Source organism: Garra rufa, chromosome 6, assembly GCF_049309525.1.
Source record: "Garra rufa chromosome 6, GarRuf1.0, whole genome shotgun sequence".
Lineage (NCBI taxonomy): Eukaryota > Metazoa > Chordata > Actinopteri > Cypriniformes > Cyprinidae > Garra > Garra rufa.
The window spans coordinates 52,914,407-52,940,518 of record NC_133366.1 but is presented as its reverse complement, the minus strand read 5'-3'; the positions used below and the strand labels follow the sequence as shown (position 1 = coordinate 52,940,518).

The 26,112-nt window shown below is 39.3% G+C and overlaps 2 protein-coding genes across 2 annotated transcripts; both read left to right on the top strand.

The window, feature by feature from the left end:
• The first annotated feature begins 581 nt into the window (after positions 1 to 581).
• On the top strand, positions 582 to 8,032 carry LOC141337168 (sodium/potassium-transporting ATPase subunit alpha-1). Its single transcript, XM_073842935.1, has 22 exons — positions 582 to 695; positions 835 to 948; positions 1,036 to 1,095; positions 1,678 to 1,881; positions 1,991 to 2,104; positions 2,187 to 2,321; positions 2,774 to 2,891; positions 2,969 to 3,237; positions 3,325 to 3,633; positions 3,793 to 3,927; positions 4,006 to 4,198; positions 4,286 to 4,461; positions 4,748 to 4,884; positions 4,960 to 5,110; positions 5,199 to 5,367; positions 5,440 to 5,594; positions 6,261 to 6,384; positions 6,966 to 7,111; positions 7,206 to 7,336; positions 7,419 to 7,520; positions 7,606 to 7,697; positions 7,895 to 8,032. Exons 1-22 carry the CDS (start codon positions 684 to 686, stop codon positions 7,921 to 7,923), a joined length of 3,075 nt encoding a protein of 1,024 aa, XP_073699036.1. The 5' UTR covers positions 582 to 683; the 3' UTR covers positions 7,924 to 8,032.
• Positions 8,033 to 9,835: 1,803 nt separating this feature from the next.
• Positions 9,836 to 23,483, top strand: LOC141337167 (sodium/potassium-transporting ATPase subunit alpha-1-like). Its single transcript, XM_073842934.1, has 22 exons — positions 9,836 to 10,012; positions 16,601 to 16,726; positions 16,829 to 16,888; positions 16,995 to 17,198; positions 17,300 to 17,413; positions 17,502 to 17,636; positions 17,730 to 17,847; positions 17,925 to 18,193; positions 18,272 to 18,580; positions 18,987 to 19,121; positions 19,203 to 19,401; positions 19,484 to 19,659; positions 19,749 to 19,885; positions 19,969 to 20,119; positions 21,335 to 21,503; positions 21,583 to 21,737; positions 21,827 to 21,950; positions 22,044 to 22,189; positions 22,278 to 22,408; positions 22,490 to 22,591; positions 22,819 to 22,910; positions 23,241 to 23,483. The coding sequence occupies exons 1-22, from the start codon at positions 10,001 to 10,003 to the stop codon at positions 23,267 to 23,269; spliced, it is 3,093 nt and encodes a 1,030-aa protein (XP_073699035.1). The 5' UTR covers positions 9,836 to 10,000; the 3' UTR covers positions 23,270 to 23,483.
• Positions 23,484 to 26,112: the final 2,629 nt, after the last annotated feature.

Sequence of the window (26,112 nt, the reverse complement as noted above, 5' to 3'; positions counted from 1 at the left end):
GTGCAATCCATGCTCACAGATGCGTAAGTGGTGGCATGCTGTTGAAAAGCATAAATATGGACTAAACTTAATCCATTGTTGACAGAGAAAAGATAGCGAGACGTTTACAAAACACAGACAAAATGCATGCCAAACCTGCGTTCAGAAAAATTCATAAGATACGAATGTGGCCGTGTACAAGCGTAGTTTGACTTTATCAGATTTATTACTGGGTGTTGAATGCCAAAGGACACTATTTACATAATCATTCCTCACTTACGTTTGAAATGAAGAAGTGGCCAGAAGCCATAAAAAATCAGGTGGTACCAGACAAATGATTTATAAGTGCAGAGAAACTAAATGTTAAAGATAAATCAGTGCACATGGACATTTTTAATACAAATAAATAGTTTTGTGCAAAATACCACGGGTATTTTCAGATATTGAGTAGGCTAGCTCCTCAACTAGGTGTCAATGACATGACCTACCTGTGCAGATGAAGGTTGAATAAATGTTAAAGCTCCATGACAGCAGCCAAACTCCTCCCTAATCTCCTCCTTGGAACAGGTGAGTTGGCAGGGTATAAATTTTGTGAATGTGACCTGGACACACAGGAGCTTTTTGTCTCCGGAGAGGCTTTCAAGAGGACTACGACATCTAAAATCCAAAAGCTTCAGAGTTTAAATTTGGAATAAACGAGAAAAATGGGGCTTGGAGTGAGTGGACCATGCCTAAATTTTACTACACTGCCAGATTCATTGCACTTTTGCTTTTGTTGCTCTGTTTTTGTGCCCTTTTGTCTCTCATTCTGCTTTGTTTAAAATTGCATATGTTAACTATTGCTATTTTTGATAGACGGGGAACGATAAATACAAATTGGCGGCAACTTCAGAAGATGGAGCCAAGATGCCAAAAAAGGGGAAAAGGAAGCAGAAGGACATGGACGATCTCAAAAAAGAAGTGGATCTGGTGCGAAATTAACACATAAATCTAGAAAATACACACTGCAGTAAAATACTTTTAACACTCCATTTAACATTTTTTTTGTTTCTGCAGGACGACCACAAGTTGACAATGGACGAGCTTCACCGCAAATATGGAACCGACCTAACCAGGGTGAGTTTTGTGACACTTTTGTGTCATAATGTTTGGGGAACATTATGTTTCAAAAATGATTCATATGCATGTTTTATTTTCTGTAACGGGCATAAATGAGTTTGTTGTAAACAGCTAGTAACGTAATTTAAAGTCACTGACTTCTTCGATTATTAAGGTCACTATATCTTATCTGTCAAACAAAGCCATTTTACTGATTAAGGATGTCTGTGTAAAGGATTTACCAGCAGGTATGTTCAAGGTGTAATTATGATGTAAACAGCAGATTATATGTTGTAATGGAAAACTTCTAATACTTGCGGAAACCTATGTGCATAAAATATTTAAATTAAATTAGTGCTAACTGTCCTGGAGCAAACCCAGATATAGGTGAGTGCGTCATTAGCTCCACCTCCTACCTGGACCAAATCTTCTGCCCCACCCTGACCTTCAAAAAACTTTTCAAGGACAACATGTCCCCATTTGTTATCTCCTTGAATTCTCTCCTTGAAATATTTTTCAGGTCTGATATCCACAACCACTGTTTCAGTGTTCACTCACTTTGCAACAACTGTTTGACTTCATTTTTATCATTGTTGGCAGGGTTTGTCGTCTTCCCGTGCAAGGGAGATTTTAGCTCGTGATGGACCCAATGCCTTGACCCCACCTCCTACGACTCCAGAATGGATAAAGTTCTGTAAACAGCTCTTTGGGGGATTCTCAACGCTGCTGTGGATTGGTGCAATCCTTTGTTTCCTGGCGTACGGAATCCAGGCTGCCTCCGAAGACGAACCTGCAAATGACAATGTACGACGGAGCAAAAAACTTCCCTTATTTATGCATCAATAGTTTGTATGTCAACAAACATAGTGAATCACGTAATTAGCTCCATTGTGAACCTGTTTGATCTTTGCAGCTTTACCTGGGAATTGTGCTTGCCGGTGTTGTCATAATAACAGGATGCTTCTCATACTACCAAGAGGCAAAGAGCTCTAAAATCATGGAATCCTTTAAGAATCTTGTACCTCAGGTACTAAAATGTAAAAAGTATTCTAATAAGACACTTTAGCTCTCACAAAAACACCTAATTCTAATGCATTCTGGTTTTGTAGCAAGCCCTGGTTGTACGTGATGGAGAGAAAAAGAGTATCAATGCAGAGGAGGTGGTCGCTGGTGATCTTGTGGAGGTCAAAGGTGGAGACAGAATCCCAGCTGATCTTCGTATTATCTCTGCGCATGGATGCAAGGTAAGACCTAAAGTGCCTAAGAATGGTAAACGTAACATAGGCCTACTCCCACTTTTGAAAAAACTGGCATAGTTATGTTGAATTTTGAATGCTGGTATTCTTAAGTAGCCTAATTTCTTTGGTCAACAACTTCACCAATGTTTTACTGGTGAGCAGGTTGTATATGCTGGTATACCATCTAGATCAGAGATGTCTAAAGTTGCTCCTGGAGGACCAGTGTCCTACAGAATTTATCTCAAATTTGCCCCAGTACACCTTCCAGGAAGGTTCTTATATACCTGAACCTTAATTAGCTGGTTAAAGTGCGTTTATTTAGGGTTAGGGCTAAACTCTGCAGGACAGTTCCCCTTAGGAGCATAATTAGACGCCCCTGAGCTAGTCCAACAGTAAACTGGTACTAACTAGGACTAATTCTGGGCCAATATCCATGGATATTCATGGTATTTTTGCAGGTGGACAACTCTTCACTCACTGGAGAATCTGAGCCCCAAACTCGTACTCCTGACTTCTCCAATGACAATCCCCTGGAAACCAGAAACATTGCGTTCTTCTCTACCAACTGTGTTGAAGGTACAAAGATAAAACAGCTGAAGTATGTTGGATATAAAAGTGATAATTTCGTAATTTAAAGTTACTATATTCACTAGGCACTGCCAGAGGGATTGTCATCAACACCGGTGACCGCACTGTCATGGGTCGTATCGCCACTCTTGCCTCCAGTCTGGATTGTGGACAAACACCAATTGCTAAAGAGATTGAGCACTTCATCCACATCATCACTGGTGTAGCCGTCTTCCTGGGTGTCAGCTTCTTCATTCTTTCTCTGATTCTTGGATATGGATGGTTGGAAGCTGTCATCTTCCTGATCGGTATCATTGTCGCTAATGTACCTGAAGGTCTTCTTGCCACTGTAACTGTAAGTCAGAATTTAAAGTACACTCGTAAAGCCAAAGTACACTTCACTTGAGCCAAGAATTGTTACTTAACTTGTAACTTCATGTAGGTGTGTCTGACTCTGACTGCCAAGCGTATGGCAAAGAAGAACTGCCTCGTAAAGAATCTTGAAGCTGTGGAGACTCTTGGTTCAACCTCCACCATCTGCTCTGACAAGACTGGAACCTTGACCCAGAACCGTATGACTGTCGCTCACATGTGGTTTGACAACCAGATTCATGAAGCAGACACCACAGAGAACCAGAGTGGAACCTCATTCGATAGGAGCTCTCCAACTTGGTCTGCTCTTGCACGTATTGCTGGCTTGTGCAACCGTGCCGTCTTCCTTGCTGATCAAAACCATGTGCCAATCCTTAAGGTGTGCTTGAGCTTCTCAATATTTACTACTTTAAAACATTTAGAGAAATATGTAGATGATTTACCTTTAGAGTGACTTGTAAATGTCCATCAGTAAGCTTACATTGCTGCGTACATGTAATTGCCAAAAATCAAACCAAAAGAAATCAATATTTTTCAGCGAGACACAGCTGGTGATGCCTCAGAGTCTGCCCTGTTGAAATGTATTGAGCTGTGCTGTGGTTCAGTCAAAGAAATGAGAGAGAAGTACGCAAAGATTTCTGAAATCCCTTTCAACTCCACCAACAAGTATCAGGTATTTTTGTTTAATCCTTCTTTGGAGATATACAGATTTGACTGGCCTTCCTAACATCCTCTAATATGCCTTGTCTAGCTCTCAATCCACAAGAATCCCAATTCTTCAGAGTCTAAGCACCTGCTGGTGATGAAGGGAGCCCCTGAGAGAATCTTGGATCGATGCTCAACTATTTTGATTCAAGGAAAAGAGCAGCCATTGGATGAAGAAATGAAAGATGCTTTCCAAAATGCTTACGTAGAACTGGGAGGTCTTGGAGAACGAGTGCTGGGTAATGCCACTTTATGAAGTTCACTTTTTTAACTTTTGCCGTTAAAACTATGACTGTGTACACTAATGACTGTGTTTCTTCTCAAAGGTTTCTGCCACTGTAGCCTCCCTGATGACCAGTTTTCTGAGGGTTTTGCTTTTGATACTGACGAAGTGAACTTTCCCACTGAGAACCTGTGTTTTGTTGGCCTCATATCCATGATCGATCCTCCTCGCGCAGCTGTACCAGATGCTGTGGGCAAGTGCAGGAGTGCAGGAATCAAGGTGTTGTTTCACCTTGATTCAAGACTGATGCCTTGATTATATTATAGCACTATTGAATAAAATGAACCATATGATCAAGCATCTATGTCTTCTATCACAGGTTACTTATGACCACCCAATTACAGCTAAGACTGTTTGTGAAGGGCCTTGAATCAAGAAGTATTTCTTGGTTCAAAATCCTTTGTTTGAATATGTCGCATCTTTGCTGCAGCATATTCAATTTTGTTCATACTTGTTGCATGTACAATTCATTAGTCAAATTATAATTCAGAATCGTCTATTACAGGTTATCATGGTTACTGGAGACCATCCAATTACAGCAAAAGCTATTGCAAAGGGTGTTGGTATCATCTCTGAAGGAAATGAGACTGTAGAAGACATTGCTGCTCGTTTGAACATCCCTGTTGGAGAGGTTAATCCAAGGTATCCATGTCAAACAAAACATTTATGTTCACCAAGTTTGCTCTAGATGTCCTCTAATGCAAATTGTACCTCTAGAGATGCTAAGGCCTGTGTGGTCCATGGTGGAGAACTGAAGAATATGAGTGAAGACGAGCTGGATGATATCCTGAAACACCATACAGAAATTGTGTTTGCCAGAACTTCTCCACAACAAAAGCTGATCATCGTGGAAGGTTGTCAGCGACAGGTACTGTTACTTATCTATCCGTTCCTATCAATGCTGGAGGATTTTACTCAGCGGGTACCATTTAAATGCATTTTATTTCTCTTTCAAGGGTGCCATTGTAGCTGTAACCGGTGATGGTGTCAATGATTCTCCTGCTTTGAAAAAGGCTGACATTGGTGTGGCTATGGGTATCGCTGGATCTGACGTATCCAAACAGGCTGCTGACATGATCCTTCTGGATGACAACTTTGCCTCAATCGTCACTGGAGTAGAAGAAGGTGAGGTGTTAAATGGCTAAGGAATTATGAAGACTACTTTGACACTTATTTCTCAAACGTCTTCAATTTTAGGCCGTCTGATCTTTGACAACTTGAAAAAGTCCATTGCCTACACGCTGACCAGCAACATCCCTGAGATCTCACCCTTCCTCTTGTTCATCATTGCTAATATTCCTCTTCCTTTGGGCACCGTCACCATTCTCTGCATTGACCTGGGCACTGACATGGTATGTGAAAGGGTGTAGGCACCTATTTTGAAAGTATTAAAACAGTTTGACCTTTGGTAAACTGAATCAGGATTGTCTGACCTTCAGTTTGACTTTGTGGTTGACCTCTAAGTTTGTGTAGTGCCACCAACAGCTTAAAGTTTGCTGCAGATTTTTGCAAATAAGCTGAATCATGTTGTTGTTGTTTTTTCGGATTCATTGGATGTTTTGAAAACTACCGTATGGATCTTCCTCAGCTTTGGTACAGATAATCTTGAGACCATGCCAGTGAATACCATCCCAGCCAGGAACTATGGCCTTGTCTTGGCAATGCTAGGACATATAAGAAATGTTGTAATTCTAAATGCAGCCATTTTAAAAGTTTATATGTAGTGCAACCTACTGGTCAGAAAATCTGAAAATTACTTTGAATAAATGCTCATAACTCTTCCTCCATTTTTTCTGGCCTCAGCCATATTGGCTGTTGACCATTTAGAATTTTTATTGAACCTTTGAATTTCACTGACGTTTGATCCATGTGCTGAGTCTTGATTTTGTGAGAGCTCCCCCAAATGGTTAAAAATGTAAAGAAATGGTTTTACTCATTATCTTTGAACCAATTGTGGTTTTGATGCTGTAATTGACACTTGTAGCTATATTTTGATTCATTGTTTCATGTTTCCACAGGTTCCTGCTATCTCACTGGCCTATGAAACTGCTGAAAGCGACATCATGAAGAGACAACCCAGAAACGCTAAAACAGATAAACTGGTGAATGAGAGGCTCATCAGTATGGCCTATGGTCAAATTGGTAAGAGCATGGCTATTCTAAACAGACATTAGCGCTATGTTTATTCTTTGGCCTGGTTTTGAAATACTCCACTGCAATAATTCACTTGTAGTGTAGCACCTTCAAACTAAACACACCTTCGATGGTACTAATGTTCTGCCGCAGCAGGCTAGCTGTAAAAACATCTTTGCTGCGTATTATTTGGTTTTATTTTTCATTACACAATCTGTGCTGATCAACAGCTATATTTTGAAATACTACATCGTCTGCGTATACAAATCTGCCAGCAAGCATGCCAACCAGGAAGTTGGCAAGCAGGGTATACCTTCAGTCAGTGCATAAATAATCCACTAAAGGTCGTAATTGCTATTGCAGCAATGCCCTGAGTTTGCCTGAGAAGTATGAACAGCGACACCTACTGTTTTTTATTGATAAAAGAAACTATTAATTAAAATGGAACACTAAAATGTATAAAAAATGCTGTACATTACATAAATACAAACAAATAAAACAAACACTTAATTCTAGGTTATATATAAGTATTTGAATCTTAAGACAGACCCTCTAAACTTTCATTTTAATGTCGTCAAACTTATTTTTAGGTATGATGCAAGCAGTTGCAGGGTTCTTTACCTACTTTGTAATTCTTGCCGAGAACGGATTCCTGCCCTCCGATTTAATAGGAATTCGAGTCAGCTGGGATGATAGGTATCTCAATGACTTGGAAGATAGCTATGGCCAGCAATGGGTAGGTGTCACAACTGTAAAAACTAAAAAAACCTCTATAAAACAACAAATGAGAGTTATCAGTCATGATATTTCTCATCTGTTTATTCTTGCAGACATATGAGCGCAGAAAGATTGTGGAGTTCACATGTCACACAGCATTCTTCGCCAGTATTGTGATTGTGCAGTGGGCCGATCTAATCATCTGCAAGACCAGAAGGAACTCAGTCGTACAGCAGGGAATGAGGTAGGGTCCAGCCATTAAAATGATGCAATGTGTGTTATACAGGGCTGTTTTTAAAGGCTGTGTCAACACTTTTCTTTCATAGAAACAAAATCCTCATCTTTGGTCTATTTGAGGAAACCGCTCTGGCAGCTTTCTTGTCCTATTGCCCAGGAATGGACATTGCATTGAGAATGTATCCTCTCAAGTAAGTGGACATAGCTAGGCTTTAGCACACAACACAAGCCTATTTGACTCTGACAAGCCTACTTAACATTGGTATTATGTTTTAGACCATGTTGGTGGTTCTGTGCCTTCCCATACTCATTGCTCATCTTCGTCTATGATGAAGTTAGAAGATACATCCTTAGGCGGAGCCCAGGAGGTAATCACAGATATAACTTACAGATGTTGGCAGTCTTTGGCGTTGATTATGTTTGTTTTCATTTAAAAGCTAAAGTATCTGTTTCCCAAAAGGATAGCTGGGTGTTGAATGGGGTCTATGATAGCGATAACTTTCAAAATATTTTGTTATTTCGCAGTGAATGAACTAGCTCTAAAATCTATGCTGTTTTGTTTTAGGCTGGGTGGAAAAAGAAACATACTACTGAAACATGGAGCCTTTCTGTGGCAAACATACACAAGAAGACAGTCATTTTGATATTTTCAAAATTATACAGAATCTGGTCATTTTCATTCAATAAATATGTCAAATTATAATGAGTTTGTGTTTGTGTCTTCATTATGCACTATGAAAATAGGAACCCAAATGACATTCACCCATGAAGTGTAGATTTACAGTGTTTCTACAGACTGTATATCAATCAAATATTGGTCCCCAAAAAGATATACAATGTAAAACCTGGAAAATTACATTAGACAGGCCATATGGTCAAGGAAAAATGATTTAATTCCCTTATTGAATAATTAAATGCAAAAATGGCAACTGTAAAGGGACCTGTAATTAGATTAATTTAAGAACAATAGTAGCTGCTTAGATGTTCCACCATGATATAAAGTACTAGTGAAGATGTCATCATTGTACTTCTTATTGTCTTTATCTCAACATGATAGACATCAAACACATTCTAAATCGCCTCTCTCAAAGTTGATTTGAATAAACAACATCCTTACTAATATTTATAATTCATTAAGTAGAAGTAGCATTTTCATTAAAGAGTAAAAACAAACCCTGCATGGGCTGTTTGAATAATGTTGGAGTGGCTTCAAATAGATACACAGCGTTAAAATGCAAAAATATAATTTTAAACAAGGCGATAAAAGGGGAATGCAAAAGTGAAAGTACGTATTTAGCATATATTTAAGAAAATGAACTATGCAAAGACAATATGCAAAGACTGGCCATGACAAAGGCACAGCACGTGATATTTATAGGCGTTGTAAGATCAGGCTCATCAGAATCCACTACTACCACTAGAGGGCATGCTTCTTGTCTAAAATTAGGGGGTGACATGATAGTTTCCATGACAACACATTTATAGGCTTGAGCCCACAGCTTGTAAATAAAATTCAAGATATTTTTAGCTCTCCTACTTTGAAGATGCAGTCTCCAGCAGGCGCTGGTTCAACAGCACTGGTCAATTTCCATCATCAGCACCGCCGATACATGTGTTTAATGAGCATAATCCCTCTAATGAGAATAATCCTGAACAACATAAAAAGAAGAAAATAATCACCATGAAATGCGATCTCAGTAGAATAGAACTGAATGAGACAAAAATAGCCAGTCAGACTGAGCTCAAATTAGCGCATAGTATCCTAACCAAAGAAATTCTACTATATTAGTGAATCCCATTATATTAAAAATGAGCTTCACATTGAACGCAAGGCTATTATTTTTACCTAAACTACACTATTAAGTAATACTGTGAAATACATAGGTTATAAGACAGTGAAAAAACAGGCAAGTCATGATTTTTAGATTTATTAACATCTTAAACATGCTTACGTTTGCTTTTTAAGCACATACCAGATGTAGGAATCACAAGACCATGTTAATAGTTTGAGAATTTAAAGACAATTTAACCAGGTTACTCCATGCAGCCATGGTCTTTCGTAACTGTGCTCTTTAGGAGACAATGCTGGAAAAACATAGTGGAGCTGGTTATTACCTGGTAACTCCAGTTTGTAGCTGGTTTACGGAACATGGTGTCCATTCAGCCAGTTAATGACCAGCTAAAAACCACACTCTAAAACACAGCTACACGCTTAAACTGGATTTTCTAACAGTGTATTAACTTCCAAGAGACATAGGAGTTACTTAACCAGCAATTCACATAGATAAACGCAAACAAAAAGGGTATCGTCACTGATATGGAAAAGCGATACATTTATTTTACACGATCAAAGTTCAGGGGTGAAAGTCTGTCACAATCCCCCCAGCCCTGTCTCTTGTCTTCCCTGCAGACCACGCCCCTTTCCTCCGCGTTACCATGACAATTCAGTCAGACGTCACAGTGAAAAAAAACCCACTATATATAAGCTTTGGGTATTCACGCTGTAACGCGGCTTGGATGCGTGTCCGGGTGAAACGACGCGTCCAGCGGTGACCAAGAAAAAAAGCCCAAAAAAAGGAAACGGGATTGGGGACTTTTAATTTGTTGTTTTTAAAGAAAGCTTGGATTTTTTTGGAAACCCAGGTGGTCGTTTTAAACCAAAAGCAGCAAAATGGGACGAGGAGTAAGTGTGAACGTGTTTGTCGTTTAATTCTAAAAAACTGTTTAGGAATTTGTTTTTGTGTTTAAACAGGTGGTTTTAGAGTATGGTTTTGCTAAATAGTTGTTTTCAAATGGCTTCCCCGAGAATGAGACTTCCGCAGTTTTAATATTCAAATTAGTTTGTTTAAATGAATGAAATGCTCGGAAGGATTCATCTAAATCTTATCAACTCGGACGGAGCAACAGGTTTTGAGTCTGTGGCTTTGAAAGAGAGTCAAACAAACTCCATATTAAGACTTTCTTCGATCACTACAAAGATTTCAGGAATGTAGCAGACAACTTCCTCCTCTATGGCCACGATGTTGCACGGCCTGTTTTGTCGAAGCAGATGTAGTCTCGTGACTTTTACACTGTAAAACTGAAGTAATCGTGTTTGTAACGAGATAAGAGCTCTGAGTGCCACTAATGTTTACCAGCTCTTGGGAAAAAAATCTTAAAGCTCTTTAACTAGTAGGTTACGACAAAACATTTCCATTTAGCCTGACAACGTGTTTCTGAGTGTGACGAAACCTCGAGATACATTGTGTCACTATTTAACCGCGTAAAACTCGGAAAGAATGTCGCGCTTGTTTTGAATATTTGGTCTAAAACAGTCCAGATGCACAAGATGAACTATTTAACCTATCTTGACATGCATCCAGTGCACTAAAGTGCCTAAATACTGCTTTTAAAACATTGAACGAGACGCGTCTTTATAATTGTCGCATTATTTTACACAAATATTGTAAATGTTGGCTTAATAAATCATCCCACATGTGCAAATCGCTTCTTGACACGTAAATGTCGAGGTGTATCGTTTAACTCTTAAAATCTGATTGAAACGATTCATGTAAACCGCTAGTTTAAACTTAGAGATCACCAGATAAACACTTAACTTATTTTTTTCCCCATTTAAAACTAGGCTGCGAGATGCGTCTATGTAGTTTAACTGTTTAAAACATCTAAACAAACAAAGAAACGATATCCTGGTTTAACCATTCAATGTAAAATTAAATAGTTAAGGCTTTGACTTATTAGTTTAATGGCGTTCTCATCTAGTGATGTGGTTTGTGTTGTGTTTCTGACTGTGCAGTTACGCAAAGTAAACCATGTTAAATTTTAGGGTGTTGCCTGACATGATAAAGTTGTCTCGGGTTTTGAGGACTAGTTATCATCGCGTCTGTTTGTCATCGTTATCTTTAAGTGGAGCAGGCTGAGCTAGTTAAATAAAGGCTTGACTTAAAAAGAGGGAGACCTGCTGTAAAAACACGTCTTTGTGTCTGGCAATGCGGAATTATACATTAATCGAGATGAAAATTACATCCTGGAACTGTGAAATCTCATTAGCTGCTTGATATGCTTAGCTTTTCAATGCAATTCCGTTTTGTTTCGTTTCTCCTTTCACGTTCAGTCATAATCTTATGATTTGCTTCCTGTAGGCTTCATTAACTCCTAATACGATTCCAGCATGCAGTGGCATTGCGTAAGAGCATGAATACCACTCCCTAATGTGGGTCTCTGAGCGCCAGTGTAAATGTAAATTATGCATTTAGTCCCGGGGTATTCCATGCGATGGAGAGCAAACAGCCATCCGCATGTTTCATCTAGGTTTGGTGCATTGAGCTACGCCCCCAGCCCCATCAAATCCCACCGCAATGGGGCAGATGTCTCGCCTCTGCAGACACAGTCTTGCTGTGAAATAATAGCATTTCTTCTATTTTGCAATGTAGAATTTTTCTAGGTCATATTGTAATGTGGACATTGCTAGTTTAGTACTAAATATCTACCTTTTGAAGTACTATGGAGTTACCATAATGGTATATATGTGACCCAGGACCACAAAACCAGTCATAAGGTTAAATTTTACAAAACTGAGATGTCTACATCAAATGAAAGCTCAGTAAATAAGCTTTCCCTTGGTGTATGGTTTGTTAGGACAGGACAGTATTTGGCCGAGATACATCTATTTGACAATCTGGAATCTGAGGGTGCAAAAAAGTCCTGAGAAAATCACCTTTAAAGTTGTCCAAATTAAGTTCTTAACAATGCATATTACTAATCAAAAATGACATTTTGATATGTTTACAGTAGGAATTTTACAAAAAAAAATTCATGGAAAATGATCTTTACTTAATTTCCTAATGATTTTTGGCATAAAAGAAAAATCAATCATTTTGACCCATACTATGTATTTTTGGCTATTGCTACATATATCCCAGCGTCTTAAGACTGGTTTTGTGGTCCAGAGTAGAGGTCGACCGATGTATCGGTTTTGCCGATTAATCGGCACCGATAGTTGATTGGCTGAACTATCGGTTATCGGCAAAAATCCATGCCGATAGTTTTTCCGGATTGCGTTCTCACGCTCCGCTGTCATAGAGTATGAGAGGTTAAGTCAGACACCAATGTTAAATGTCAGGATTGTTACCATATATTTGCATTGATTTATATCCAGTTGGTCATATTCGTAGCCAGCAAAATTGCAGATTTAAAGACTTGATGTGAGAAAGCAAACCGTGTTCATTCAGCCTACAGAATCCTGCTGCGCCACAGCGCGCCATTCACAGTTTTACATTACATATCTGTCCCAAATTGTTGTTAATGTTTATAAAGGCTTGACCCTGCTGGAAGATTGTGCATTTAAGTGATAAATTCGTATTTCTGTAGCTCTAATAAAGTCTGTATGCTTCATATAGAGCTATAATTTATGTTTTAGCCTTTTCTTCAGGCCGCGGAAGCATGGTAGGTTTGCATCTTGTTACGCACTTTATTTACAATGCAATTTTCCTTGTTCTTACTTGATTTTAATAACTGATCAACAAAAATATGTTTAAAATTAAGATAAAAATTATACAAAACGAAATTCGTTTAAAAAGGGATTTTCCACAAATAAAAAGGTGGAAGTGGTCAACAATTGTGTCTGACCCTCTCCAATTCTCCCGGTGTATTGCCGTCTAATTCATACCACGTCTTTTATGACATTTACAAATTACACACACTTCTTTCGTAATTAACAGATTAAACTGAAACAAAACACAAACAAATAATATTTAAACATAAATGTAAAACAGATAACACATTTTCTTAAATGGCTACAACAATATAGATCGTACTTTCTCTTTCCCTTTGATCTGTTGTTTAAACTAATCTTTGCCGCTTTTTTGATCATTTGCCCATTTGGTGATTAAATAAACTGTTTTAGATTTCTGCTTGAACTACCCGACGCATCCTGTGTGTGTGAGAGAGATACCTGCGAGTTGTCCGCGCAACGCAGCGCTGCATCCAATGCATCGCAACCCTCTCTTCAAGGAGCTTGTGTTTTTCCCCGCATATGGCACGCGTTAGCGCCTGAAACGCGGCTGGCTTCATTGCATAGAATTTGCACTGTGAGACTCTTGTGCATTGCTTGACAGTGCGTGCTTCCACCCGCAGTTTTTTACTTTACATGTGCCTTCATTTCTGCCGTTTGTAATGCAGTATATTCGATGCACAAAACTCGCGCACTGACAGACTTTCACTTGCAATTTGTGTTTGTTCGTCCTAAAAAGCTCGATTGCAGATGCGGTTAAATGCACTTGCCATTTCGAATACTTTTATACGAAACTGATGTACACACAGTCAGTTATGTTTTCAGAGCAGGGCATCTGATATATCGAAATAGATCTGTGCATTCGTTTGAATGCAGCCTGTTAAAGCAGCCACTGTCAATGATCTCATCAGTAATGATCAAACGAAAGGAAAAAATAACTATTGTCTGTTAACTTTTGGATACTTAAAGAACACTTATTTTAAATAAGTAATTGGTTTAAAAGTAGCCTGCTTATATAATAAAAAAATAAAGTAAATTTTGCTCAAAATAAATTATATAAAATGTATATGAAAATGTAACCATGTGCAGTAATATTGAAAACTGAGAATGTGATGCATGGTTATATTTAGTTGTTATTGAAAATCGTAATTAAATTGAATCTTAATTTTAATAAGGCAGTACTAACATACAGAGATTCCAAATATAAACAAAAAGCATAGAAACTGCAATTTTACATATTGTTAAAATGTAAAGACTCCCACCCCTACTGTTAATATGAAATAACACTTTACAATGAGCCCATTTGTAACATCAACTAAGATTGATGAAAGCTGTAGAATAGAAGTGTTGTTCCTTGTTAGGGTGTTATTTTGTTAACATTAATGAACTATGAAATAACTTTAATGATCAATATATAATTAAAATTAATATTTTTATTAATTTACAAAGTATGGTTTATTACTTTTTTAAAACTAGCAGAGCAGTATTTTAGTTGCCGTTCAGTATCTATTTTCAAAAACTATCGGTTAATTAATCGGTATCGGCCAGTGTGGTCCAACCTAGCTATCGGTATCGGTAAAAACCAATATCGGTCGACCTCTAGTCCAGAGTCACATATGGTGCTACCATCCAATTCCATGTTATTCATAAACATGGCATATAAATGCTTTTATGCGTTTACCATGGTATTACACAATGCTGTAGCCACCATAGACTTAAGAAAATATATTAACCTATTGTTACATACAAAAATGTTAATGTCTGCTTTAGGACTGGCATCAAGTGTTGACCACAGCTGTGTTCTCGCTCCCCCAAGTGTGTACATAAGCTAAGACTGTCACTCTGTCTCCGTAGGGTTTAACATTCTTTCCATTCATCAGTCGCTATGTGTTAGTGAGACCTTTTGTCATTGACAATCCCATCAGACAGAGACTGACCACCCCTCCTTACCAGCCACCGACCCCGAATGCTGTCTCAGGGCTCTTTACCTTTTTTGGTGCAGTGAACTATGAGATAGCAACATGCATTTACCTCCATGCGGTTGTTGCTTTTTCGCCAAGTGAGGAAGAAATAGCTTTCCAAAATGCATGGATGCATATTTTGATTTAGAAATGCAGTAGGATTGTAAATGGTAAACCAACTTTGATAAAGTTAATATCTCTAGGTGACTAGTTAAATGAAAGTAAATTATGAAATTGATCATGCCACTCTGAACAGGTGGTCAGATTTTCTTCTTATGTTGGAGCTCTGGATGCTCTTGGAACTTCTCAAATCAGGCTGGAGTACATGATTATCAAGATAAGACATTCTGAAGATCATCATTTCTTATAATAATCCACCGTATCATCCTAATATTTATGCTGATAACTGAATCTTTGACATCAGGTTGTGTAAAAAATGCAAACTAGAAGCAATTTCACTTTTGGACCCTACAGTTTTTGTCCATGCTCTTAAACCACAGTGAGCTTATGAAAAGCTGTATTTAGGCATTATCTTCCTTGTGACTGGTGTGGAGGAGTTTGTACACCATGTTTTCTCTTCACTCTCCCCTGTTCATTTGCCACTTCTGCAACAAACAAGTTGGGTCTGACACGTGACTTAACCTATTCACGGGTCTAGAGGTGTGGCTTAGTTTCCAATGGCAACAGGGCAAAGTCCCAGTATGAGAGAACTGATCTGCTTGAGTGAACTGATTTTGACTCGCGTGCAAAATTAAAAAAAAATCTTTGAAGAATAGCATTTTTATTTATTTGAGAGTCCCGATAGAATATTTCTGAGCAAGTTCTGCCTTCTGCCATGGTTGGTTTATCTTTCACCCTCTGACTCAACCTTGTGACATTTTCCTTGCACGTGTGCATATTAGATGTGATGTCTAAGCGTTTAAGTAAACCAGGATTCGTAGACGTGAAGGAGCGCTAAAGAAAGCTGTCACGTTCAGTCGGGCACTACAGGTGTCGAGTTGTTTCTGGCCACTTTCATCATCTGTTGCTTTTATGGTCAGAAAACAACCACTCCAGATTTGTATCAGGACATGGATTGACCTGCAAAAAAAAAATATCTTGTGTCTTTTTAAGATGATCTAAAGTCATCAAAGCTGTTGGGAAAAAAAAATTCTTAACTTTAAATGGTTGTTTTCAGTTGTAACAAATGGCAGATCATGGCCTTTTAATGTCAATTGGCTGTCAATCATGTCACAAGAGTTGTTAGATATTTTCTGAAACAATGTAAACTTAAAAAGAAAAATAATGCTCATGTTTTTTCTCTTTTCAGAAATTTGAAAAAAAAAAAATTAATTGAAGATTTGATAAATTGTCAGTTTTTCAAACAAGAACCTGCTTCGCTGACTTCTAGTTGGTTCAAATGCAAACTAATAATCAAATGCTCTATATTTAAATGATTAATTTAACAGCTCCCGTGCTTGTAAGGCAATGAGTCACCTATTCTATTCACAGAATTCAGTTGTAATGATAAGAACTGTTGCCTAACAATAGTAGAGGTCGCTTGGTTAATTGCTTTTCAAGTTAAATGTTAATTACTACACGTTATCCATTGGGATGATGCAATCTGCACTCTGTTACCTCTTGCTAATGTTTTACACTTTTCTATGCATCATTTGCACTCATGAGTTGGGTAATGGCACTTTCTTGTGCATCTTTTAAAACCATCAATAAATGGAAGCAGTTTGCGTCATTTTAGGAAAAATGCTATTGTTTGAACATGCACAAGAGATTTAATGGTTGTTCTATGCTTGGTCCACCACAGGAAGGTCGAGAACAATATGAGCTGGCGGCCACCTCAGAGCAGGGGGGCAAGAAGTCCAAGTCCAAGTCCAAGGGCAAGAAAGAGAAGGATAAGGATATGGATGAACTCAAAAAAGAGGTGGACTTGGTGAGTCAGTTTAGTCCTTTGAAACACCTATCGGTAAAACAAAACGCACGACTATTCCAGCAATCTTTGAAATGTACAATGTTATGTTTTGCACTGTTGTAGGATGATCACAGACTGTCCCTGGATGAACTCACCAGGAAATACAGCACTGATTTAACTAGGGTAAGTCTGTTTCTGTATTGAATTTGAAATGAAAGACTATTGACACAAGTGTAATGGCATAAAGCTCAGTTTGGATCTTCATTATCTAACCCATCACTTTCTCCAGGGATTGTCAAGCGCTCGTGCTAAGGAGATCTTAGCACGTGATGGACCCAATGCTTTGACTCCACCTCCAACAACCCCAGAATGGGTCAAGTTCTGCAAGCAGCTCTTTGGAGGATTCTCAACGCTCCTGTGGATTGGAGCCATCCTTTGTTTTCTTGCCTACGGCATCCTGGCGGCCTCTGAGGAGGAACCTGCCAATGATAACGTAAGGAGAAAACCCTGTTTGTGTTTCTTAAGGGTATGTCTTTTAAGATCACATTGTTATTTTAGCAGTATCCCTAACCTCTACTTTATTGTCCTGTGCAGCTGTATCTGGGTATTGTACTCTCTGCTGTTGTGATGATCACTGGATGTTTCTCATACTATCAAGAGGCCAAGAGCTCCAAGATCATGGACTCTTTCAAGAACCTTGTCCCTCAGGTACTGATGATATTTTTTTTTTTTATATAACCAGGCTCAGAATTCGTCTCCTCAGTGATGTTAAGTAAATTTCCACTTTGTCCCATAGCAAGCCTTGGTTATCCGTGATGGTGAGAAGAGCAATATAAATGCTGAAGAAGTTGTGGTTGGAGATCTCGTGGAAGTCAAGGGTGGTGATAGGATTCCTGCTGATCTGCGTATCATTTCTGCTCATGGATGCAAGGTGAAGTACCGTTTCCATAAATACAGTAAAATGTCTTCTCCAATTGCACATTTTAAGTCTGCAAGGATTTACAAAAGATTTTGTCCTTCCCAGGTGGACAACTCCTCCCTCACTGGAGAATCTGAACCCCAAACTCGTACTCCGGACTTCTCCAATGAAAACCCACTAGAAACCAGGAACATTGCATTCTTCTCTACCAACTGTGTTGAAGGTATGAAAAGTCTTTTGGAAGTAAAATTTTCGTACAGTGAAAGTAGACGTTTGAATTGACTTTTATTTTACTTACAGGCACTGCCAGGGGTGTCGTCATCAACACTGGTGACCGCACGGTCATGGGTCGTATTGCCACTCTTGCTTCTGGCCTTGAAGTCGGTCGCACTCCCATCTCTATTGAGATTGAGCACTTTATCCACATCATCACCGGTGTAGCCGTCTTCCTGGGTGTCTCCTTCTTCATTCTCTCCCTGATCCTTGGTTACTCTTGGTTGGAAGCTGTCATCTTCCTCATTGGAATCATTGTCGCTAATGTGCCAGAGGGTCTCCTTGCTACTGTAACTGTAAGTGTCAGAATAATTGCTACAGTTTAGAATAATTGTATTATCTAATACAGATGAAGCATATTCTTGTATTTCCAGGTGTGTCTGACCCTGACCGCCAAGCGTATGGCAAAGAAGAACTGCCTGGTAAAGAATCTTGAAGCTGTGGAGACTCTTGGCTCGACCTCCACCATCTGCTCTGACAAGACTGGAACTCTAACCCAGAACCGAATGACCGTCGCTCACATGTGGTTTGACAACCAGATTCATGAAGCAGACACCACAGAGAACCAGAGTGGAACCTCCTTTGACAGGAGCTCTGCTACTTGGGCCGCTCTTGCACGAGTTGCTGGTCTCTGCAACCGTGCTGTCTTTCTTGCCGATCAAGAAAATCTCCCCATTCTTAAGGTATGTGTTGAATGCATTGTGAACGTCTGTCAAAAGATTTGCCAGCCCTGGCAAAATCTGACAAAATTGTTTTTGCAAGTTGCTGATGCCATATGAAGGTTGTTTACTACATGCTTGCGATGTTTGTCTGTTTGTGCTTAGTTCGGCGGGTGGCCTCTGGGGATTCTTTGTGCCCCTTGAGCTCACTCTAGAGCCTTTGAGTGGTACACAGTGTTTCCCTGTAAACACCTAATTTCTGCCCACTCTGACTTGTTTTGTAAAGGGACTAATTTGTTGGGCCGTTACCTCAAATTATCTTGCATTTCCTGGGACATCTAAGCAGTCTGTATTTAAAATGCAACTGTGGTTGTCAGTCCATGTTTTTTCAGACCATTCCTCCTTCTCATGCTTTCCTGTTTCCTCACAGAGAGACGTGGCAGGTGACGCCTCCGAATCTGCCCTGCTGAAGTGTATCGAGCTTTGCTGTGGATCCGTGAAAGAGATGAGAGAAAAATACAACAAGATTGCAGAGATCCCATTCAATTCCACTAACAAATACCAGGTAAAACTATGTCCTGCTTTGGCCAACTCTTTTGGATGAATTGTAGATGTCTAACATAATCTGTTTATGGACCTTTTTTAGCTCTCCATCCATAAGAACCCCAATAGCAATACTTCTGAATCCACTCACCTGCTAGTAATGAAAGGCGCTCCTGAGAGGATTCTGGACAGGTGCAGCTCTATTTTGATCCAAGGAAAAGAGCAGCCACTTGATGATGAGTTGAAGGACGCCTTCCAGAATGCCTACTTGGAGCTTGGAGGCCTTGGAGAAAGAGTTCTGGGTAATTTAGCGGTTATAAAATTGTATTTCTAAACTCTGGTTTTCCATTCTGCAGTTTCCATCAACATGTTGTTTTTCCACAGGATTCTGTCACTTCAACCTTCCGGACGAACAGTTTCCTGAGGACTTCCAGTTCGATACAGAAGAGGTGAACTTCCCCACTGAGAATTTGTGCTTCATTGGCCTTATGTCCATGATTGACCCTCCTCGTGCTGCTGTACCAGATGCTGTGGGCAAATGTAGGAGTGCTGGAATCAAGGTACATCATAGTCATTCCAAATAATTGTCTGTTGCTTTGAAGAAACAACCAGAAATGTCTTAGTTGCTAATGCAAAATCTCTCTTCTAGGTTATCATGGTTACTGGTGATCATCCAATCACAGCCAAGGCCATTGCCAAGGGAGTGGGTATTATCTCTGAGGGCAACGAGACCGTTGAGGACATTGCTGCTCGCTTGAACATTCCCATCAATGAGGTCAACCCAAGGTAACGGATTCCTCCTCAATTTGGATGTTTTGGCTGGATATTTATTGCATCCAGTTTTTAATTTCATTTAATGTTCTTTAAAGGGATGCCAAGGCTTGTGTGATCCATGGTGGTGACCTGAAGGATCTGTCCCCAGAGCAATTAGATGACATCTTAAAATACCACACAGAAATTGTGTTTGCCAGAACGTCTCCTCAGCAGAAGCTGATTATCGTTGAAGGCTGCCAAAGACAGGTTAGTTATCTTTACGATCCCGGATCAATCTAAATTTCACCAGGTCATTTTGATAAGATAAGAGTTGAGTACTTTACTTGGCAGGTGCAGTGTGAGAAGTTTCTAGCCACACCTAAATGCACATGCAAAGCTACAAAGATCAAGATTTAGGTTCGGTGGGATTTAAAGGAACCGTATGTTAGAAATTTATGTCAGTTAATCATAAAATGGCCCTGACATGTCCCTAGACATTAAGAAATCATGTTCATTTCAAATACTTATATCACTGACAACAGTGGTCCGGCCAGGATATTGTCATTTAAAAGTGAGAGTTGCAGCCCTCAACTGATGTTATTGTTGTCGTTTTGTGTTTTGGTCTGAGGCTCCACCCTCCAGCTATCTACCAATCACGAAGTCAGTAGAGTTTCGTGAGACGGGTTGCCAGCTAAGCTCTAGTTAGTTACAGCTGCTGCTAAGAACCAGTCGGATAAAACATGTGTATAAAGAAACCTAAAAGACCTCGTTATGAATCCGAAATACGTCGTGACAAAGTCCGAAATAACACAAGGATTTGTATAGGAGATGCCTTTGAATGATGGAGACGGCTGAAAACGGAGAAGAATTTGAAGATAGACGCCAACGTAGCTAATTTTCTCCTTGCCAGGTAAGATTCATCTATGTTAGGCTAACTTTGCTTCCGTACACAGTGGATTTTCCGCGGTCGGCCGTGCTAAATGAGTCCATAAAAAGCTTTATATCGCACCACGAGCAGGGTATGAGAACAATCTATATTCCGACTGAAATGTGGTATTACAGTACATCTTTACGAAATATTTGGCTAATCGCCATCTGTAAATTTTTGCGATACATAATTACTTCGCAAAACATCTCTTGTGAAGCATAAACATTAACAGAAGAAAAACAAATTACTGTGTAAGACTTGTCACTTGCCATTGGAAGCTCCTTGTTGCAGCCTACTCCTCCAGCTTAGCTGGCAACCTCGAGTCAGGGGGGAGAGGGAGGGGATACACCGTTCTACAGTATTTTGAAAGTGATTGCAGTACCAGTTTTGGCCACAATCCTACATACGGTTCCTTTAAATGTACTACCCAGCATGACATGACAGCAGTAGAAACCAAATGATTGACAAAACAGCTTGTTGTGTTCGTAGATGGTTAGGACAAGAACTTGGACGTGTCACAACATGGTGTAACATTCATTTGTGTGTATCCACAGGGTGCCATTGTAGCCGTAACCGGTGATGGTGTCAATGATTCTCCTGCTCTGAAGAAGGCTGACATTGGTGTGGCTATGGGTATCGCTGGATCTGACGTATCCAAACAGGCTGCTGACATGATCCTTCTGGACGACAACTTTGCCTCAATCGTCACTGGAGTAGAAGAAGGTGAAACATGTTATTGGGTACTTACTTAACTGAAGATTTCTGAAGGTTACTTGCTCCTAAAACTTGTCTTCCACTTTAGGCCGTCTAATTTTTGACAACCTTAAGAAGTCCATTGCCTACACCCTGACCAGTAACATCCCTGAAATCACCCCCTTCCTCCTCTTCATCATTGCCAACATCCCTCTTCCTTTGGGTACCGTCACCATTCTTTGCATTGACCTGGGTACTGACATGGTAAGCACTGCATTTGACTAGTAATTATGCATTCAGTTGGTCAGTTGATCATGTTCTTCCATAAACTGTATTGTCCTCTTATCTTCAAGGTTCCTGCTATTTCATTGGCATATGAAGCTGCTGAGAGTGACATCATGAAGCGTCAACCCAGAAACCCTAAGACAGACAAACTTGTGAATGAGAGGCTCATTAGCATAGCCTATGGTCAAATCGGTAAGAGCCTATGATGCTTCACATTTTTTGCACCACCAATTGCATAAGGTAGAGTTGGATGATTGAATCTCCTTGCTTCTGCTTTCTCCACAGGTATGATTCAAGCTCTGGCTGGCTTCTTCACGTATTTTGTCATCTTGGCTGAAAATGGTTTCCTGCCATCAACACTGCTGGGCATTCGAGTGTTTTGGGATGACAAATACGTCAATGATCTGGAAGACAGTTATGGACAGCAATGGGTGAGTGTTTTTGTTCATCCAGTAATTTTTCAGATGTTGTGTTTTTTTCCACCAACTTATCAGAATGTTGTGTTCTTGGCCATCTTAGACATACGAGCAGAGGAAGATTGTGGAGTTCACATGCCACACGGCCTTCTTCACCAGTATTGTAATTGTACAGTGGGCCGATTTAATCATCTGCAAGACCAGAAGAAACTCTGTCTTCCAGCAAGGAATGAAGTAAGTAAACAACCAATAAATCCAAATCCGAATGGCGCAAAACGGGGATATGAAGTCTTACATGTTTGCTGTTCTTTACAGGAATAAGATTCTCATCTTTGGACTGTTTGAAGAAACAGCTCTTGCAGCCTTCCTGTCCTACTGCCCAGGCATGGATGTTGCCCTCAGAATGTACCCACTGAAGTAAGTCTTGCCCCTAATTGTTGCTTATTTCTTTTTTTTAACTTAAGAGGTTATAAGAGAGTTTACGAAAACACATTATGTAAAAACATTGCTATAGTGGCTTCACTGTGTATGTGATCGCTCAATGTATTTTGTTAGAGATTATTGGGAGGATCACTGCTTATGTAAAAAATAAAACGGCTGTCTAGAGAAGGTGTGATTTAATTTTGGCACAATTTCAATTCCAGACCAAACTGGTGGTTCTGCGCATTCCCCTACTCACTTCTCATCTTTATTTATGATGAAATCCGAAAACTCATCATCCGACGCAGCCCAGGAGGTAAGAGACTATTTAATTGCACCATCCCTCATAACAGCAGAGATCATTTTTACTTGTATCATTTGTTAAATCCAAATGGTGTTCCAAACCAAGTGAGCTGACTTGTCTGCATAGGTAACAACATGATACAACATGTTGCATGATACAATGCAAACATAAAGATTTTTTTTCAATGCTTCTCAATAAAGAACGCATGATTGAAGACTGTCTAGATAAATGGCTCACTAGTTCTTTTTTACTTTAGATTATTGAAGATGGATTTTTAAGAACGGCATATACAGATGCATGCAAACCTCCTGTCCTAATTTGACTTTTATATTTTTGTCATAGGTTGGGTGGAGAGGGAGACCTACTATTAAAGCATCCAGTCTGCATCACACAAGTTTATTTGCATGGTTGTCTCGCTGCTCGGAATTTTAACCTCAGTAATTTGGATGTTTTTATATAGGGAATGCTTGATACAAACACTGAGATCGTGAACCAAGACATTGCGTGCCTTGTTTCTGAAGCCGGACCAATTTTATACATGTTTTTAAAAGTGTAATATAAAAATAAACTTGCAGTCAGGTCCCACATTTGTGTCATTCCTTGTTTTTCATTTATTCCTAAGTTTGTTTGTTTTAATTTGGAAAGTGCTCGGAGCTTGAGTGCATGCCCAGAATGCCCGTTTGTCTGGTGCTTATAAAAATGTACCATGGTAATCATAGCATGCACCAAAAACATATGGAATGTCATTAAAGCAGTGTAAGATGCTTTTTAGAATAACATTGATAGTAACTATGTTTGGTGAAAAACTATGGTGTGGTTACCATGGTAAATTATTGTAATTTTCTTATTACTTTAAGGGAAACTGCATAAGTCTGTGCACGAGTGTTAAAAATGGTGAGAAAGAAAAACGCTTGCCAACCTCCTGTCTGTTTCAACAGCCTCAGCTACTGAAAAATAACACAAAAATGCATCGTTTTACAGTGCAATATCCTTCTCAATGAGAGTGGGTGTGTTTTAAGTGGGTTTGGGAAAGTGTAATTCAGGTCTCATGCCTGGAGGAGACCGGAGATCCACTTCTTTCCACCCACGCTACTGAGATCTGGCACAAAAACGCGTCCAACGCGGTTTCAGTCAAAGTTTTGTGAGTCAGAATCACCAGGGAGGGCAGGGAAAGGGATCATATCTTTAGAGATTCAATAATTCAGGATTTTTACTACTTTTTATTAATGATCAATAAAACCAAAAAGTCAGATAACAGAGTAGAAGCAGTGTTTGCATGTGATCTAAATGGATCTAATAATGCATTACGAAAATACACTATGCACTGTTAATATCATAATCATATCATCATGCTTGTAATATACAATGGCACTATTTTCTGATAAATGCATAGTCATGAAGTATTATTCTTTAGAGATGCACGGAATTATGTTGTTTATTAGCCTACCATTAAAGAACTACTTAAGTAGACAAGTACTTATCGATCAAATTGATAATCGGTCTATGTCTTATTTAATTTTGAGCACAAGTAGTCTTAAACGCTTCTATCTTGAATAATTTGGAGCAAGTATCATGAGTCTTCCAAATCTTGCATTACCTTCCCTTGTTCCCTCCCTTGCTTTTAACTCGGTGCGCTTTATCTTTTGGATGATGGCCCTGGGTTAACAGCCTGATCTCCCTGAGGTGCGTATCTGTTTCCCAGGGAAGTTTGGCTGGGGGCCATGCTGGGAGAATGCGGTTGGGTGAGCTTGGATGAGCCTGAATCTATTTCAATCAGTTCTGTTGAGTGATCATGCACTGCTAGTGACAGCTATTTACTATCTTTCAAACGAGGCTGTTGAAACGGCATTTCCCTTTCATCTGTTTTATTTGGGATCATAGGATGCCGGTTGATAGTTTAATTACCCGCAATTAACTCGCAGTTCATTCCATTCCATTTTTCATGAAATTATGCAAGATGTGTCATTAAACTCGGTGGTATGCATTCTCTATGGTTTGAAGTATCCGTTCCACCCATTGAGAATAGATCAGGTTGTACTTTTTCCTGAGACAAAATTACAACAAGCAGTTTGGCCTTTTTCATTCAACTTTTCCACTGATTATGTAATGTACAAAGTTGAGGCACATGGTTAGTTTTTCTACTATTAACTGTGCCGTTTACTCTGTCGCTCATCAACCTCTAAAAAGGTGAATTGCACGAAAAGACCTAGGCCTTTATAGTTTGTGTGTAAAAAAAAACTCTCAATTTAGGACAGATGATATGACAAACATTTAAACCTCCCTCCTTAATTCTCTGTATAGTGTATTCTTATTCGCAATATTTTTTGTCAGTATAAACAGTCCTTAAGTTAACATTTTCCCAATGTTGGACTGACCTTCCTACTCCAAATTGTGCATTCTGTTAATGAACCATTCCCATTTTCCCAATCAATCAATGGCAAGATAATAGTGAAGTATTCTCTAGGGTTTTCAAGTGAGAGGTCAGGGTGAGGTTAGCTGAGATATGCGGCGAACGACTCGGCACAAAACGAGTAATCCCATTTTTGTTTAGTTTGTACGAACCATGTTTGTTCATGTTGTGTTGCTGCATGATTTTTGCATGACGTTCACATGACTATGCATCTAAAACTAGGTTGTTCTCTGATATGTGTTTAATCTGTTAGAGAGTAAAAACCATTTATGAGAGACTGCAAACAAACTCTCTTCAAAGCAACAGAGACACCAGCTTTAGTGTTTGATGCACCCTCAACTATAGACAGAAATGCATGTGCAAATGATATGGATTCTGAACCATTCTGGACACACAAATCTAATTAAAAATGGAGCTTGTTGATCATTTTAGCCTATTAAAACATATGGTATATGCAGAACCTAAATGTGATTGTATGGGAATGAAGACTGTTATGATAAAACCAATAAAGCAGACGTTTTACCATGTGTCTTGGAAGCATTGCATCAGCCATTTCATTGTGAGGTTGCGAGCGTGTGTGTGTAGGCAATCACCAAGAGCCCTGGAGTCTCGTGCATAGTCAATTTGCTAATGCACATTCCCCACTAACTTCTGTTGAGAGCCTTAATGGAGCGTGTCAGAGCCTGGGATAGGCTTTGGTTTATGGCACATTAAAAACGACTAGATCATGCACAACTCTTTAAAGAACACAGTGAACAACAGCTAATTTGAATAGATACTGTATAACACCACAAAAATGGATAT

Excerpts from the sequence above, each read along its gene's own strand:
- LOC141337168 (XM_073842935.1), top strand. Across the intron at positions 2,105-2,186 it reads TTAAGAATCTTGTACCTCAG|CAAGCCCTGGTTGTACGTGA; the intron begins GTACTAAAATGT and ends CTGGTTTTGTAG. Across the intron at positions 7,337-7,418 it reads GTCGTACAGCAGGGAATGAG|AAACAAAATCCTCATCTTTG; the intron begins GTAGGGTCCAGC and ends TTTCTTTCATAG.
- LOC141337167 (XM_073842934.1), top strand. Across the intron at positions 16,889-16,994 it reads ACAGCACTGATTTAACTAGG|GGATTGTCAAGCGCTCGTGC; the intron begins GTAAGTCTGTTT and ends CACTTTCTCCAG. Across the intron at positions 21,504-21,582 it reads CGTCACTGGAGTAGAAGAAG|GCCGTCTAATTTTTGACAAC; the intron begins GTGAAACATGTT and ends CTTCCACTTTAG.